We start from the raw sequence: 19,968 nt of genomic DNA on the forward strand, positions 1-19,968 counted from the left end.
AAATCTATAAAGTTTGCATTTTAACCTGTCAGGGTTATTTTAATAGAAAGTTGTAAATCAAACTTGTACCTGTTTGAAATATTTGCTACTGAATGTTAAAAAAGATACAGTCAATCAATGATACCAATATTAAGTGTTGCTTCAACTAAATTGAAGAGCGGTTAACTTATGCAATAGAATATCTAACCGAATTCTAACATCGCAATTGAAATCACAAAATCTTTTATTACTATATCTGCTGATCAAATCACAGCTCAATGACTGCATGTACAAACAACGCTAATATCTTGTGTGATTTATAACCTGTCAATTACATGAGTAAAGATAATGAAGATAATAAACAACCAATGTTTTAACAAGAATTTGATTTTTACACCGGTACATATATAAGCGTCCGTCAGTGATCTTTTCTTTCATTTTTGTATTCTTTAAAGTTCATAGTATTTTTATTTGTCCTTCTGGAAATAACGAAATGAGGTCGAAAAAAAGAAATTTCACGGCATAATGTTTAGATAATAAGCAATATTTTTTTCGAGAATTAACAAGGTCTTTCCATGACTTTTTTATATTCAAATATGATCGAATTGAATCAGTTGTAAGTGACAAATGGAGCATATATTTAAGATTAAACGAATATAGTGAACAACTGATAATTTGTAAGCATGTGGCAATAATTGCCTTTTAACAGCACATGTTATTCTACTGAAATAAATCAGGTGTCAACTTGGTTTATTGTATCTACACGGTAATCACGACAACAATTTTAAAATGGCAACTTCACATAATTTCAATTTAAGTTTACTCATTGGTGTCAAATCAATACAAACTGAACTGTAAACAAAAAATTAAGCTAAGGCTTCCTAATTCACGTACAAAACAATGCAAAAATTTCACAATGTTTTACTATCAGATAAATTACTCTATGTACAAACTGTTACAAGTGCATATCAATACATTTACAAATCAATAAACATATGACAACCAATGTACCGTTATATAAAGTTCATGGATCGACCTCCGCCCACCCGATCTCCTGTGGACAGCAGTGGGCGTGGACAAGCTGTGACAATTGAAAAATGAAAAATTTGTTGGAATATGTATAGATTTTGAATTGGTGGTCTGACACCTTTAAAGCAAAAAAAGGTGAATCACAAAAATCAGAAAACAATTGATTTTTTTTCTAAACTGATCATTTCAAATAAAGGTAGCCACATTACATGCATTACAACACATATTGCCAGATTGGAGTCTAAAACCTGAAAACCTGAATATGTGCTATTTTCTTGCAATTAAACAATGGGAGAAATAAAACATACTTTAAGAAATGATGCATTTTCTCCATTATGAGTATGGTTGATAACTACTGTTTTCGAACTTGGCAATAACTTCTTCTGAAAAAAAAAATAAAAAAATTGAAAAAGGACATCACATTACAAATCATTAGTAATATTTGTTTGTCGTCCATTATTTGGGTATTAGGATTTATGACCGAAGTCACCATCACACAACTCAAGTGCCAGTAAGTGTGGGTTGTATCATCAGCCTGGTCAAACGAACAACTTGAAAATATGTAATCCCAACTTCTGTATAAAGAATAATGTGTCTGACGTATGTATTTCTTGATCTTTTATGCATTTTCCAAACATTATGTGCAAATTATGGGCAAATTTGAAATTTTTCTAAAAATCATTAATTTCATTAACAAAAATGGGCCTTTAAAATTAAGCTTTTTACTTAATTTTGTAAATATCAAAATATACCAATGAAATTTGGTTTTTTTAAAACAGTAATCTACAATTAGGGCAAAATAAAACAAAACATTTGATTGTATGTTCTTGCACGCCTGAGAAAACATTTTCTTATACTAAGAGGAATAACTCAATGTGTTCACTCAATAATTTTATGAAGTATAGTCTGTTTCACCAATTATCTAGCAAAGAACGAAATCATTTTCTTTGTAATTTTTTTATACCACCGAAAAAAATCTATCTTGTCAAATGTGTTTGGTGAATTGATATATTTGAAATTTCAAATTAAGACAAAATGGGGATGTGGAATTTTGTTTTTTCGTTTTTGTTAAGCAATTGAAAACCAATAAATGAAAGGGAGATTTGCATTCTTTACAACTTTCATTGGTTGGACTGTATACTTCAAACCTCAGACAATTCAATGCAATTACACCAAACCAGTCATATAAAATGTATAGGCCTGAGTCTGTCAAAGGAGGTTATAAATGATTTGTGACAATGCAAATACTAAAATTTAGAATATAAATGAATTTCTTTAACCAATGAATTAAAAATACTAATATCTATTTAATTTCAAAAATATGTACTGAATAAGCATCATGTAAATCTTTAAATATAGAACATGAAATTTATAGTTTTAAACAAGGGAAATAACAATGAACATTCTCAAACTGATTATACTAATAAGGGACACAACTACATATACACTTTCATATTTAGTCAACATGCTTTACTATACATTATCTATAAATTATGTGGCAAAGAGGAATGATTTTGTTCAATACAATGACTGTACCTACTATAACAAATAGATGCACAGAACAGAATCAAAGGTGGAAATACAATGAAATGAGCAAAGAATTACGGTCCATTCAAAATAATTGTCTGTGTCTAGTCAAAATAAGTTGTGATTGCATTGCGCATTTCAACTTCCTGTAAAATATAGAGTTATTGTCCTTTAAATCTACTGGCAGATAGAAAGGCTATTAAAATATATATGTATTTGATAAGTTTTCACATGGGGCATGATAGTCTATAGCATATTTTTTTTGTAGACTGTCATGTCAAAAACATCCCCAGAAGTAACTCCTGACACCCATTTACAGGAACCTGCAGCACCAGTAGTTGAAGGTAATCATCTAATGTTAATTATTCAGACACCGGCTGAAATGATTTATAATTACTTGTTTCTAACATACGGAAATCTTGATATCTGCTTATAATGTTATAATGAAAAATGATGAAAAAAAACCAACAAATTGATGGGGAAAGTGAAGTAGGCTATTGATGAAGATTTATTGATTACTGATCATATTAACTTTAAAATCATTCCCATCTAATTGATACTTTCCTCAACATGCTGAATATATTTTGGATAATCATTCTTACTAGTTCCTCTCACAAGGAAGAGGCATGTGACGTCAAAATCATTCTTACTAGTTGCTGTCACAAGGCATGTGACGTTCGAAATTCATAAATCGATTGAGAAGGCCCTAATATGAACTGTATGTCTCAGACCTAATATGTATAAATCGGTAGACGAGTATGACCTCTTACTAATGACTTTTTAGGATAAACATTTATTAATTTACATTTCAGACAGCAAAATACCAGAACAAATAAAAAAGATGGATCATGAGTCGATTGCCATTTATCTGAACGCCCTTGAATCGGGTTCAGAAAGAAGACGGGATATAAATTTAATAATTGTTGGAAAAAAATCTGTTGGAAAGACTTCCTTAGTACGAAGATTGTTCGGGGAGGAGTTACAAAGCGTAAAAAGCACAAATGGTATAGAAATTCATCGGCGTAGATGTCGAATAAATCTAAGTAACTGGGAATGGAATAAAGTGTTAGGTAAATATGCGATTTTTTTCTCACTCTCGTTTTACATGTTTTATTTATTGCAAAGTTATCATAGAAAAACTAAAACATAGTAAACATCATTTTAATTTTTTTTTTAATTTCTGTGTATGCTGTTTTTATGTATTTACTCTTTTTTATTTTTCAATTCTTGGAAACACATTTTTGCTAGATCCTAGTACATGTAGTATGAACCGTTTGTCTCAGACCTAATATGAATCAGTGTTCTCCCCAGGCCGATATGACGCTGCGGTGCCGCAGCGCTGCAGCGCCTTCATAATATTTTCGTAGATCCCGCAGCATCAGATGGATATCTAATCAGATGGATGTCTAATCAGATGGATGTGTAATCAGATGGATATCTAATCAGATGGATGTCTAATCAGATGGATATCTAATCAGATGGATATCTAATCAGATGGATGTCTAAGGATGTCTAATCAGATGGATGTGTAATCAGATGGATATCTAATCAGATGGATGTCTAATCAGATGGATGTGTAATCAGATGGATGTCTAATCAGATGGATGTCTAATCAGATGGATGTCTAATCAGATGGATGTCTAATCAGATGGATGTGTAATCAGATGGATGTCTAATCAGATGGATGTCTGGATTGAGTGTTGTATATGACAATTTAATCCTTTAGCAAATACTTTATGTCTACTGTAATTTCATTATTTCAATTACTGCGATAGTTGTTACTGTAAAGGTTTTATATGAAAATAAAATGATATTGATATCTATATTTTTTAAATGCAGATACCCTTATTCGTTTGATGTGTTTGAGCTTTGATTTTGCCATTTGAATATGGACTTTCCGTTTTGAATTTTCCTCAGAGTTCGGTATTTTTGTTAATTTACTTTTTTCTTGATAATGAATGACCTGTTGCCTTAACAGATTATTGTTTTATGTGTTTAGTTTCTGAGAAAGGGGTGGATGTGGTTTTCTTTATTGTTTCTTTATTGTATAACATATGAAATCGGTGAAGTTTAATCATAACTTCCATAGATTTCTTCTATACTATGAACACTTTTTACTATGTTTTTTGTAGATACAAGATTAGTGAAAGAAACAAGTATCAACAATAGAATGTTGCAGTCAATTGTCAAAAAGATGCATCAAGATAAAGAAAAACCAAAGCATGACATATTGGAGATATCTTCATCAGATCAGATATCAACAGATGATAATAAGGGCACAATCACCAAAAATATTGAACATGACGAAGAACCTCAACCCAAACATGCCAAAATGAATTATCAGTTTGCTTATCCGGAGATTACAGAATCGCCGTTTTCTAAACTGGCAAAGGATGACCTGTTAAGCATAATCGGATCTGCTGTAGACTTACAAGACGAAGACGGCTATGCAAATTTAACAGTGTGGGATTTTGCTGGTGACATTGAGTATTACAACACACATCAAACGTTTTTGAATTCAGAAGCAATTTTTCTTGTCGTAGCAAATTTACATGACATAGATGAAACAGTATCCTACGGTTTGTAAAGTCAATTTGTGCTTCCTTATCAAATTTCAAGATATAATTATATTAAACGTAGATACGAATTATTCTTGATGTTCAGTTCATATAAAAACAATGAAACTAAACATTTAAGACAGCAAATTTTTTATACGTTGCTTTTTTGTTAAATGATTTTTATTATTTGCTCTAAACGACACTACTTTTCGTGTTTCATTTGATATAGCCATTTACTATCTTGACTTGCATTTAGAAATTGACAATGAAGATCGGATGAAAACAAAAGTTCGTGACAAAAGAGATGACTTCAGCTTCCCCATTGTTCTTTCATTTTCTATTTAGCAACATTCTAGCAGTGTCTCCTATGCAGTATATATCTCCAAATTGATACGATATTCTAGGACTTGTATTTTCTATCATGATGTCCCTATAAGAAGGTTGTTGCTCACAAAAAATCTATCAAGCCAAGTGTTAAAGAGGTGCAGTTGAAATTATCCCTTCTAAAAATTTACAGATGCCATCAATAGTTGGTTTAACATCATTGAATATCTGTTTTAAAGATGACGACGGATATGTTCCAAAAGTACTACAATTCTGCCACTTTTTGCCTACCGAATAATACTTATCACCAGGTTTTTAAATACACGAACAACACGACGTGTGCACGTGTAGAGTAGAATCTTCCGTGAGTGTATGAAATCACCCCCGGTTTTTGGTTAGGTTTTCTGTTGCTCAGTCTTAAGTTCTCTACTTTGTGTTTTGAATATTTTTGATTGTCGTTTTAGTCTTTGGCGTTCTTTGTCAGTTTCTTTTCGTCTTATGATTATAAATGTTCCTTTGATATCTTTCTCCTCATTTTTACACGTAAAATCGTGTAATATACTTGTAGCTAACCTATTTTATATAGTGCTTAAAAAGATATCACCATAAATGTTGTTTTCTTCTTATCTCATACAAACATCCTTTGTTATACGACCACAAATATCTTGTGTTGTCCGAAGACATTTGATTTCCAAACAATAGCTTACATATACTTACAAGTGAGACTCATCGCCGATTTTGTACTTACCACAAACAACAAGACGGGTGCGGAATGTGATATAGGATCTGAGTACCCTTCTTGAGCACCTCGATTCAACCCTGATTTATGCAAGACTCATTTTGTTCTCTCGATTGTGTTCTATATAATGTTGTGCATACTTTTGTTTGTCTATTCTTTGGTTTTTTTTATCTGCCCGACCGTTATCGCTTTCTTTTGTTGTCTATTCTTTGGTTTTTTTTATCTGCCCGATCGTTATCGCGTTCTTTTGTTGTCTATTCTTTGGGGTTTTTTATTTGCCCGATCGTTTTTGCTTTCTTTTGTTGTCTATTGTTTGGGGTTTTTTATTTGCCCGATTGTTATCGCTTTCTTTTGTTGTCTATTCTTTGGGTTTTTTTATCTGCCCGATCGTTATCGCTTTCTTATGTTGTCTATTCTTTGAAGTTTTTTATCTGCCCATTCGTTATCGCTTTCTTTTGTTTGTCTATTTTTTTGTTTTTTTTTAATTTGCCCGATCGTTATCGCTTTCTTTTTGACTGATGAATGTTCATTCGCCCGTGTGTAACTTTCGCTTCTTTTTATACACTGATTTAGATAGTTATATTTTTTACTTGCAATATTATAACGGTCTGCAGGATAAATCATTATATATTTTTTTATTGAATGACATAATTATATTCTTCAGACACATTTCAAGTGCAGTCATCCACCGAAATATTTAAATTTTAATTTGTCTTTCATCACAGGCACATTCAATTTCTGGATGGATACAATACATTGTTATGGAAGCATAAACGACAAATCTGAAGCTGTATTGCTTGAAGGAGCTGACAACCTTCTAGATCCACCAGTTATTGCAATTGGTACACACACGGACAAATTTCAGGTATTTATATCAAAGTAACAATGGAGTAGACATTTTAATTTAGTCTCTGTTTATAAAAACTTGACGACTGAATTTGGGCCTTTGAAAATATTTAGGTAATGTTAACTTGTGTTCGTATAAAAACGGTATTCTAGTTAAGTTTAGACTATGGACATTGGAAATACTTCACCAATGTATTGGATCTATAAGATACGATTAGATCAAGTTTGCCAAGACGTCTTACACATCTAACGGGCTGTTTATGAATCGCTGATTCAATGTTACATTAGAGCGCAGTTTAAATAGAATCTATCGAAATTGTTTCAGTCTGGATTGTATAATATCTATTTCATTTTACTGTACGAATATGTACCTTTGTCATATTGATTATAATGTGTATCTTTTTCTGTCCTGACGGTCATGCTCGTCAATGCTGATTGTCGTTTTTGTTTTTAAAGTTGTTCTCAAGGACATTTTTTGAGTGAAGTGTGAATGAGATGATGCTATCAGTACTAGCCTAAAATTGCCTATAAATTGACACATAGTAAATTAATGTTACAGTAAATATTGCCGGTATATTTAACGACCATTCTGTTAAAGAACACATTCCTGGATATTTTGACAATACTGAGCTACCTCTTATTTGTTATATTTACAAGAAATCTACCCGGAAATTTGTGTTTAATTATAGTCAATTGTGTAAAGATGTTAATATCAGTGAAAATACACCTACTTCATGTAATTGCAGTAATTCCGAATATATTTATGGACCCATTTCCCATGTTATAACAGGAGATCTTAACATCGTTCAAGACCGAGAGTTAAAATCATTTCTCAGTAAAGGACCTAAATATCGTCCCCCGTCAATTATTAATTGGAATGAGTGTCGTAATATCATTCACGACTCACTCCATACTTACTGTATGAAATGGATAAAACGGGAAAAAGCTGACAAAAAATCTTTGGACTCTTTTTTTAATTCAGTAATGAGGATAGTTGATATACGTATTCAACATTTTAAAGAACATTTTACTATTAACAATAACCACAATAAACCTATTTCTCGTATCAAACATAAACTAAAAGAACTAGCCAAGGAATTTGTTTTTGTCCCGGCCGATAAAGCTGCTAATAATATTATTATTGTTTGACGTAAATTTTACATCGAGGTTCTGAAAAAGGAAATCACCAATTCACCAACATTCCAACTGACTCCATTTTCAGAAAACGAAATCTGTAACAAACATAAACTTTTAGGCTCCGCTTTACAAGCAGAGCCAAATACAATGAAAGTTCCAACTATGTATTGGCTTCCGAAGCTACACAAAACCCCTTACAAATATAGATTTATTTCGTCTTCAAGTCATTGTTCAACTACTAAATTGTCTATTATTCTTACCAGCACACTTGGTACAATTAAAAACCTTATAATAAATTGTTCAAATAAGGCCTTCGAAAATAGTGGAATAAATTACTTTTGGAGTGTCAAGAACTCGTTGGAAGTACTTGATAAATTGCATGCTTATATTGGTGATTTTGAATCTGTTCAAAGTTTTGATTTTTCTACCCTGTATACTACATTGCCTCACATTCTCATTAAGAAAAAATTCACACACCTAATTAAATGGGCATTCAAAAAATCAGAATGTGAATATATATGTTCAAACTCTTTTAGGTCATTTTTTAGTAGCAATAAACAAAAAAACTATGTTAATTGGACATGCTTTGATACTATATATGCCCTTGAATTTTTACTAGATAACATTTTTGTTCGCTTTGGGGATTCCGTATATCGTCAGATTATCGGAATTCCAATGGGGACTAACTGTGCACCACTTATTGCGGACCTCTTTTTGTATTGTTACGAGTTACAATTTATGACAAAAATAAGCAAAGACCCTTCAAAACAACATCTGATAAACAAATTTAATAATACTTTTAGATATTTGGATGATATTTTGGCTCTCAATAATGACGACTTCAGTATGTATATTAATGAAATTTATCCTGGTGAACTCACTTTAAATAAAGCTAATACTAACAATGACCACTGCCCTTTCCTCGATCTTGATATCTATATCACTAACGGAAAGCTGAATACTAAAATTTATGATAAAAGGGATGATTTTTCATTTCTTATCGTTAATTATCCGTTTTTAGATGGTGACGTTCCCTTGTCACCATCTTACGGTGTTTATATATCTCAACTTGTACGATTCGCTCGTGTATGTAACAATGTTTTAGATTTTAACGAGAGAAATTTATGTATTACTGAAAAATTATTACACCAGGGTTTTCGATATCACAAACTAGTCAAAACATTTACTAAATTTTATCATCGGTATACAGACATCATTCGTAAATATAGCTCAACATGCAGACTTTTTATACGTTCAGGTATTTCACATCCAATTTTTTATGGAAATATTCTTTATAAAGCACAAAGGTGTCAGTATTCACCTCATAAACTTACAAACCCTTTGAATAGACTTATTAAGAAAGGATATAATTACGATACTGTTGTCAAGTCATTAAAGATTGCATATTTTGGCGTTAATATTGAGTCACTGATAAGGTCTTTGCGTCGGAACTAAACACATTTATTCTAAAAACAGTTGTTGGCATGACACGGGTTATGTTCTTCTCATATATGTTATGATGGTATGATACTAAACCCCTTATGGGAAGGATTGTGCCTGATGTTCATATGATGAAATCATAATCTTTCAGTCAGTTTAATTGAAGTCTGGAGCTGGCATGTCAGTTAACTGCTAGTAGTCTGTTGTTATTTATGTATTATTGTCATTTTGTTTATTTTCTTTGGTTACATCTTCTGACATCAGACTCGGACTTCTCTTGAACTGAATTTTAATGTGCGTATTGTTATGCTTTTACTTTTCTACACTGGTTAGAGGTATAGGGGGAGGGTTGAGATCTCACAAACATGTTTAACCCCGCCGCATTTTTGCGCCTGTCCCAAGTCAGGAGCCTCTGGCCTTTGTTAGTCTTGTATTATTTAAATTTTAGTTTCTTGTGTACAATTTGGAAATTAGTATGGCGTTCATTATCACTGAACTAGTATATATTTGTTTAGGGGCCAGCTGAAGGACGCCTCCGGGTGCGGGAATTTCTCGCTACATTGAAGACCTGTTGGTGACCTTCTGCTGTTGTGTTTTTTTATTTTGGTCGGGTTGTTGTCTCTTTGACACATTCCCCATTTCCATTCTCAATTTTAAGAAAACCAGTGTTTTACAAGTCAATAATATTGCAAATAAATTGACATTTAATATGAAAAAAAATTGTATCAATTTTGTATTAGTAGTTTTAGTCTCTACTCTAACATTGCCTTATTTTAAAGACATTTTTTAAGGATGTCACGATTATAGTTTCCTTTGGTATTGACAGATTTATCAACATTTCTTTATTTGTCAAAATTATGATTATTCAAGTCACTAGACGGATTAATGTTCACCATCAATTTGATTTTTATAATTACTATATACACTTTTTTCTCTTTGCATGTGTTGGTGTCTGCTAATTTCAATAAGTAGTGTTTTATCACTCATTCTTAATTTTTGTCAACTTCCGTTTCTTAAATAGTAACAAACTTTTTGCCCCAGTGTTCGATTCTTTTTGAATATAGAAAATAAAAACTTTCATTAAAAACCCAACAATATACAGAACACAATGTTCATAGGAAAATTAAAACTGGGCAACATGAACCCCTCTGAAAAGCGGGAATTGTTGGCAGATGCCCTGTGTTGTTTAACAGATGCTGATGAAAAACCCGTACCATATAGCCGGCTTAAAAACATCTCGATTGGAAACATATGAAACAATTCAATGTGAAAACTAACAGCCTAACTTATATCATAACAATTTACGAAAGCCAGAGTATTTATACATCCGCTCTAGAAGAAAGACACAGAAAAGTACAGATATGAGAATAGTAATAGTTACTGACAGCCAAAAACATTTCATATGAATTCATGTATCTAAGACTGTTTAAGTTAAATGATAATGAAATAATACAATATCACTGTTTTTGTTTTTGCGAAAGGAAGAAGAACAATGCAGAAAACGTCTCGAATCCTACACTGATAAAATATTTAAAGATTCCAAGCTTCACCTGAGATCAATTCACCTGATATCCAACACAGAGGATGAAGAAGATGCTTTTGGAAAATTGAGGAATGATATATTTTCCACAGCAAAGAGTAGCACAAATTGGAATCGAGAATACCCTGTTAAATTTATTCAGATGGAAAAAGCCATCAACTCTGAACTTGCGATCGGAAAACAAATAATTTCTTTTGAAAGATTAAAAGAACTAGGTGAGAAAATACCACTTCCGATAACTGATGACAAGGAGCTTCATCTCTTTCTCAGGTATCAACATGAAATTGGTAACGTGATATTTTTTGAAGACATTCCGTCATACATCATACTTGATCCCCAATGGTTAGCAAATGCCTTTACATGCATTGTTACAGCCCAGCAGTTTCAACTGGAATTACCACACTTACAATGGAACAACTTCAAACAAACAGGAAAGATGGATCCTAAGCTATTGGAAGAAATATTCAAGAAACAATCAGCAGACATGAGAATTCATAAAGAGCATATACTGGAAGTAATCGAAAAGTTTGACATTATCATCTATCCATTGCTATTGACGGAAAGTGGAAATGTACAAAGGGAGCATAGTTTTTTTTACGTTCCATGCATGCTTCAAACATTAAAATTAAGGATATTGATGTATTGTTTAACGTTCCAAATGCTAGCAAATCTACATGTTTGTGTTTTGTCTTTAGTTTTTTACCGCCGTATCTAATCAGCAATCTGATTGTCTCTTGTCTACGAGAGTATCCTCTAGCAGTGGTGAAGGGCGAGATAGGCCTCTTCAAGGATTGTTGTGTATTCAATATTGACAGAACTGGCTGTGCAAAATTTGTATTAGCAAAGAGTAGTCATATGATTCAGCTGCAAGTATGGCAATGGGATGAAGTAGATACAGAGGTTAACCAAGCTGTTTTAAAAATTGTCGAAAGGGAAATCAACAGAATTATCAACACGCGATACAAGTTGAAAACGGTATCTTTCGAGAAAAAATGGAAGTGTGAGACCACCAGTTTCTCCTTTGACACAGGATTCCTTGAATTTGATCAAGTACATGATGGGAAAAAATATTATTGCGAAGAACATGCGACAACTCATAAATATAAAGACTATTGGTCTGGTGAGAAATCAAAGGTAATGTTTCTATTTGCTTTAGATTATTTTCATTTAGTTGGCATATATTTGTGACACGATGAAATCCAATTATTGTTATTTTTATTTTTATTCCTTTGATGTGTACTTGTTGCTAATGTAAGTATCAGTGTGGACTGGTTGTGATAAAAAAAAAGTATTTGGTCCATTCCCAATTGATATGCGCGACTGTACCACGTAATGATCTACTATCAGTTCCATTTACAAAATCGCGCGTGATTTTGTTTTCTTCACAGAAATGCACGTGTTGTTTTGTTAAGTAAACGCTTGTCATTTTGTATCTTACTTTTTTTGTATCAGTAAAGATCGTTAAGTTTTTAAGATCGACTTTGTCTAATTAGCTGAAGAGCATTAAGGATCCAAAATTCCAAAAAGTTGTGCCAAATATGACTAAGGTAATCTATTCCTGGGATAAGACAATCCTTAGTTTTTTTTTAAATGTGTCAAATAAAGGCAACAGTAGTATACCGCTGTTCGAAAGTCATATATCTATTGAGAGAAAACAGATCCGTGTTTCAAACTAAAACTGAGGTAAACACATCAACTATAAGAGGAAAACAACGAAACTTTTGTTTTACAGGAAATATACGCAAAACCTGAGTTTTCATTAATAAACTTGAATATTAAAAAGTCGTGTGTTGTTCTTATGTGGTTTCTTTTTCTGTTTGTTCAGAAGGATTTGTTCAATTTGTTCATTCATTATTGAGGGTTATAATTCATATTCAGACGCAACACATAAAAAGTGACCAAAAAGGTATCGCATGAGAGAAGCTTAAACACATACACACTTTTTTACATTTTTTGTGGGACCTTCATATAAAATAAAGGTTGTATTGTAAATATATGAATAGCTTTTCATAGATCAAAGAACAATGTGCGAAAAAAATACAGGTTACCCTAGGGTCTTCATCGATTCATATTTCTGTTCCGGGTTGAAAAACAAATAACATGACACGGAAAATATCACGAAAAGCGAAAGTAAAATAGTTGAGTTATATCTATTTATAACTATTTAAATGTGTGAAATCAGAAAATTAAAGTGATCGTCTATAGTAAAACAGCTGAGTTATATCTATTGATATCTATAAAGCGAAAGTAAAACAGCTGAGTTATATCTATTTAAATGTGTGAAATCAGAAATGAACTTTCAGATAATTTACAGCCATCCTACAGGCTTCACGCCCACACCTGACAATTTTTTTAAGTACCTCCTTTTTATGCATGTTAAGTGCTTTCCTAAAATTAAAGTGATCGTCTACAGGATTAACACTGTATAACGAAAATATTAAAGTGATCGTCAACAGGATTAACACTGTACAACGAAAATATTGATATGATTTTTAAGCAAATTATCCATCCTATTTTACTTGTTTATGATCATATCATACTATGCTATATGAAAAATAAAGAAATGTTACTGACCGGTATGTTGCTATTATATTCTGAGTGGTTTTATGTATGTTCAAGGCAGAAGTAATGAAATGCATGTAATAATGCATCTTCAATTAATTGAAGAGAACGCCATGTTTACTTGGTTGCGTTTAATATCATAGCACCTTGAAAAGCCCATATGTCCTAAATATCTATCTTTGTCGAACAACATACTACGTAGCTAGCTCATTTAAAAAAATGCTCGACTGTAAAATTATTGTTAAATGGAAATACTTCTAGTATATCTTTAAGAACATTGTGCTTTGTACAAATCTCGCATGCTTGCAATGATATATATATGTTTCTCTAACTCTATGGAAATATATACCTTTCCGAACCCATTGTATAAAAAAATTTAATCAACGTGTGGTTGCTGGTGATCTCAAAAGATCATTGAATGATTTTAAGGGTCATGACCTTTTTAGCTAACTGAATGAATCAAGATATGATAACAGGTGTTAATGAAATTGACAACTTCGTGCAATGTGAAAGGCACTCGAAGGGGATTTTCGGTTAACAAAAAAAGAAAATGTCTTTTAATCATGAGAGAAACAGATTCTTACATAGTTACTCGTGGATTATCGGATTTATCCAATCTCGATAGTTAAATTATAAATTTTAAAGTCCTCGCCGAGGCGGCTTGGACTCTAAAATTGATAATTTAACTATCTCGATTGGATAAATCTGATAATCCACTGGTATCAATGTAAGAATCTATATATATCTTTTTTTTTTTTTTTTTTTAATTATTCAAATAAATTTGACGTAATTTTGAATATTCTGACGTCAACATGAATTGTCTGTCTATCATTAATTCTGTGTTCTATCCTTTTTCACTGTCCCGGTGTATTTACTGCCTTGACCATATTTGTATGTCTATCATTAATTCTGTTCTATCCTTTTTCACTGTCCCGGTGTATTTACTGCCTTGACCATATCATTAATTCTGTGTTCTATCCTTTTTCACTGTCCCGGTGTATTTACTGCCCTGACCATATTTGTCTGTCTAGCATTAATTCTGTGTTCTACCATTTGTCACTGTCCCGGTGTATTTACTGCCTTGACCATATTTGTCTGTCTATCATTAATTCTGTGTTCTATCCTTTTTCACTGTCACGGTGTATTTACTGCCTTGACCATATTTGTCTGTCTATCATTAATTCTGTGTTCTATCATTTTTCCCTGTCCCGGTGTATTTACTGCCCTGACCATATTTGTCTGTCTATCATTAATTCTGGGTTCTATCCTTTTTCACTGTACCGGTGTATTTACTGCCCTGACCATATTTTCTGTCTATCATTAATTCTGTGTTCTATCCTTTTTCACTGTCCCGGTGTATTTACTGCCTTGACCATATTTGTATGTCTATCTACCTGTTAATAGATGGCAATTATATAGCATAAGTTTGTATCATTACATATTTCATTGATATTATAGGCTCCCGTTAGATTAAGTAGTGAGGAACAGAATTACGTCAGAATGTCAAAGATAGTTCTAGAGGTATTATCAGGCGTTTTATACGATCGCTTATTCTTAGATACAAAGACTGGAGAAATACTTGATCGTAAAAAGTTGGACATAACAGAAATGTGTAAGAAATATTGTGCTTTAAAAATAAACTTTCCAAGTCAAGGCTTTAGGAAAATAGAAGAGGTTGACGAGATTTCTACCAATGAAACTACTATTGGTGACGACATTCAACGGATACGTGTGATCAGAAATGAAATGCAGCATTCTTCTGTCTTTGCATTAGATGACACACGATACCAAACACTAATGACTATAGTTCATGATATGCTAACTAGATTTGATCAGCGTAACAATCCAGCAGGTGAATCCTACGTAAAACGATTAGACGAAATCAGGAAAATGGAATTAGAGACAAGGAGTTTTGAAGAGATAAAAGAACGAATGAAAGCAGGTAACTTCAGTGATATCTTTTTATACGACCGCAAATTTTGAAAAAATTTTCGTCGTATATTGCAATCACGTTGGCGTCGTCGTCGGCAGCGGCGGCGTCCGAATACTTTTAGTTTTCGCACTCTAACTTAAGTAAAAGTGAATGGAAATCCATGAAATTTTAACACAAGGTATATGACCATAAAAGGAAGGTTGGTATTGATTTTGGGAGTTTTGGTCCCAACATTTTAGGAATTAGGGGCCAAAAAGGGCCCAAATAAGCATTTTCTTGGTTTTCGCACTATAACTTTAGTTTAAGTTAATAGAAATCTATGAAATTTTGACACAAGGTTTATGACCACAAAAGAAAGGTTGGAATTGATTTTGGGAGTTTTGGTTTCAACAGTTTAGGAATTAGGGGCCAAAAAAGGGCCCAAATAAGCATTATTCTTGGTTTTCGCACAATAACTTTGGTTTAAATAAATAGAAATCAATGAAATTTAAACACAATGTTTATGACCACAAAAGGAAGGTTGGTATCGATTTTTGGGAGTTTAGGTCCCAACAGTTTAGGAATTAGGGGCCAAAAAGGGACCCAAATAAGCATTTTTCTTGGTTTTCGCACCATAACGTTAGTATAAGTAAATAGAAATCTATGAAATTTAAACACAAGGTTAATGACCATAAAAGGAAGGTTGGTATAGATTTTGGGAGTTTTGGTCCCAACAGTTTAGGAGTAAGGGGCCCAAAGGGTCCAAAATTAAACTTTGTTTGATTTCATCAAAATTGAATAATTGGGGTTCTTTGATATGCCGAATCTAACTGTGTATGTAGATTCTTAACTTTTAGTCATGTTTTCAAATTGGTCTACATTAAGGTCCAAAGGGTCCAAAATTAAACTTAGTTTGATTTTGACAAAAAATGAATTGGTTGGGTTCTTTGATATGTTGAATCTAAAAATGTACTTAGATTCTTGATTATTGGCCCAGTTTTCAAGTTGGTCCAAATCTGGGTCCAAAATTAAACTTTATCTGATTTCATCAAAAATTGAATAAATGGGGTTCATTGATATGCCAAATCTAACTGTGTATGTAGATTCTTCATTTTTGGTCCCGTTTTCAAATTGGCCTACATTAAGGTCCAAAGGGTCCATAATTAAACTAAGTTTGATTTTAACAAAAAATAAATTCTTGGGCCTCTTTGATATGCTGAATCTAAACATGTACTTAGATTTTTGATTATGGGCCCAGTTTTCAAGTTGGTCCAAATCAGGATCTAAAATTATTATATTAAGAATTGTGCAATAGCAAGTCTTTTCAATTGCACAGTATTGTGCAAAGGAAAGAAATATCTAATTTCACAATATTGTGAAATAGCAAATTTTTTTTAATTAGAGTTATCTTTCTTTGTCCAGAATAGTAAGCAAGAAATATCTTATTGCAATAATTTTTTTTAATTGGAGTTTTCTTTCTTTGTCCAGAATCAACTTAAATCTTTGTTATATACAATATACAATGTATATTCACTTTTTACTACCAACTGATAAATTTAAATGATCTTTACCATTCAGTGATAACAAGCATTTTTTTTACATCTTAATATTTTATGATGTATTTAAATGAGTAGTTATTGTTGCAAACTCCATTAGAATATTTTAATTGAGATTAGTTTTGGAATAAGGGAAAGGGGGATGTGATTAAAAAATTGGGTTAAATTTTTCTCATTTGAAATTTCATAAATAAAAAGAAAATTTCTTCAAACATTTTTTTGAGAGGATTAATATTCAACAGCATAGTGAATTGCTCTAAGAGAAAACAAAAATTTTAAGTTCATTAGAACACATTCATTCTGTGTCAGAAACCTATGCTGTGTCAACTATTTAATCACAATCCAAATTTAGAGCTGAATCCAGCTTGAATGTTGTGTCCATACTTGCCCCAACCGTTCAGGGTTCAACCTCTGCGGTCGTATAAAGCTACGCCCTGCGGAGCATCTGGTTCATGTTTGAACTACAGGAACAAATCCTAAATCTTGAAAGACAGATAGCACCACGCTCAAATAGAAATGGATGGAATAGAGTACAACAGTAAAATATTACTACACGAAACACTAAAACCAATGCTTTGAAGCCATAAAAAAAACGTTCCCCTTTGTTTTCGGCTATTGACGATTACGATCGGAAAACGTGAATACAAAAGTTTATCCTGTTTACATTTCTTGTTAATAAAGGTAGATAAACTACAACTTTTAATTAACAAGTCTCGTCAGATGATATAATACTTTTCCAAAACTATTAGAAAAATGCTTGCTTTTATACAGAAAAGAAAAATAGGAATGCAAGTATACAAAACCAAATATATCAACCCCGAATTTAAAACACCTAACCATTTGTATGCATGATGTGCTTGTCATTTGTGTGACGTTTTGTATAATATGTGTAGATAGTGTCCATTACATTAAAATGTCAAAGTGAAAACAAATCGATATTTACGACTTGTGTGTTATACCTTGTTGATCTATTTCACATATTTTGAATTATTGTATTGTATCTTTCAACATAAATATGCTTCAGACATGTATATTATGTATACGATTTAACTGTAGTTCACCATCATTTAGATGCATACAAAATATGACAACATCCGGAAAAATCAAACAAATACTTAAACCAAGTCTGCATCATCAATTCAAAATTAAAATGAATAATAATACATACAACAAATCATCTGGATAAAGCGAACACAATTAAGTTATTCGTCATGTTAAGGTAAACGAATGTTGCTCTAATTAGGTACATTATATTATCTCAGTATCGGATGCAAACACATTTTACAAATGATTTTTTGATAGAATTTATTTTGAATTTTTCAGAATTGATGGAAAAGATTCATGCAGTTTTCCGATAGTGTGGTATCTGATGACTTGAACGATATTTGTTAACTCATTTTTGAATTCACCATTTGCGGTCAATGGGATATTGAATATTGAATATGTGAAAAATTGGCATAATGGAAAAATGTAATGAACTACTCAAACTATAATTTACTAATTAAATTGACAGAAAAGTCAATGGTAAACAATAAATATAAACAAGAAGATGCGGTTTAAAACTCTCCATTTGACTCCAAATGTACAAAAAGTTAACAATAGGTCAAAGTACGAAGCCGCGGCCCACACCAATCAGCAAACTATAAATTATAGTGTAAAACCATTCATACAGGACGACCGAGGTCTTATAACAGAGAAACACATATGAACCAAACCAACAAACCACATCCATCGAACAATATGTTACTGACTTAGGACAAGCGCATATAACTGCAGAATGTGTTTGATATATTAACTAGTATTTCAAGATAAGTTAAAAAATAGTTGTTAATCAAAAAGTTAAATCATCAATATGTTTTATCATGAAAAGAAAGCTTCGTGTCAAAAGTTGTGAAATCAAGGATCTTTGACATAAAATTGCTATAGGAGGCATTTTGATTGTTTTGTATAATTAGATTCTTAATTTTAAGCTAGAGATGTCCATCGGAAACCAAGGATTACGTCAATGCTTCATTTAGATCATTATAACAACGTCTAAATTCAACTATTTGAAGATAGTCGAAGATAAATACGTTACACAATGTGTTATTGACCAGACACTATATAAACAGAGTCGTTTATGGCATTAACCGATTCTGATTTTATCGCTTAAGGTCACAAACACACTGTATCTTATTAAATTCTCAGTTAATGCAATTTGTGTATTGATTCTGTATACCTATTATTATTGATTTTTTATACCTATTATTATAGATTCTGTATACCTATTATTATAGATTCTGTATACCTATTATTACTGTGTCTGTCTACTTATTATTATAGATTCTGTCTACCTATTATTATTGATTCTGTGTACCAGTACCTATTATTATAAATTCTGTATACCTATTATTAGAAATTCTGTATACCAATTATTATTGATTCTTTATACCGTTACCTATTATTATAGATTCTGTATACCGTTACCTATTATTATAGATTCTGTATACCTATTATTATTGATTCTGTATACCTATTATTATTGATTCTGTATACCGGTACCTATTATTATTGATTCTGTATACCTATTATTATTGATTCTGTATATACCTATTATTATTGATTCTGTATATACCTATTATCATTACTTGTACTTTTAACTGTTTAACTTTTTATACTACCGCAAAATTTGAAAAAAAATTCGTCGTATATTGCTATCACGTTGGCGTCGTCGTCGTCGTCGTCGTCCGAATACTTTTAGTTTTCGCACTCTAACCCCAACATTTTAGGAATTAGGGGCCAAAAGGGGCCCAAATAAGCATTTTCTTGTTTTTCGACCT

At 32.0% G+C, this 19,968-nt stretch overlaps 1 protein-coding gene across 1 annotated transcript; it reads left to right on the forward strand.

Moving 5' to 3' along the window:
* Nucleotides 1-2,807: 2,807 nt before the first annotated feature.
* LOC134719218 (probable serine/threonine-protein kinase roco6) lies at nucleotides 2,808-19,270 on the forward strand. The gene is made up of 7 exons (XM_063582222.1): nucleotides 2,808-2,879; nucleotides 3,348-3,605; nucleotides 4,668-5,114; nucleotides 6,882-7,021; nucleotides 11,061-12,253; nucleotides 15,140-15,623; nucleotides 18,473-19,270. The coding sequence occupies exons 1-5, from the start codon at nucleotides 2,810-2,812 to the stop codon at nucleotides 11,832-11,834; spliced, it is 1,689 nt and encodes a 562-aa protein (XP_063438292.1). The 5' UTR covers nucleotides 2,808-2,809; the 3' UTR covers nucleotides 11,835-12,253; nucleotides 15,140-15,623; nucleotides 18,473-19,270.
* Nucleotides 19,271-19,968: the final 698 nt, after the last annotated feature.

The sequence above is a fragment of the Mytilus trossulus genome, chromosome 5 (genome assembly GCF_036588685.1).
Source record: "Mytilus trossulus isolate FHL-02 chromosome 5, PNRI_Mtr1.1.1.hap1, whole genome shotgun sequence".
In the NCBI taxonomy this organism is placed as follows: domain Eukaryota; kingdom Metazoa; phylum Mollusca; class Bivalvia; order Mytilida; family Mytilidae; genus Mytilus; species Mytilus trossulus.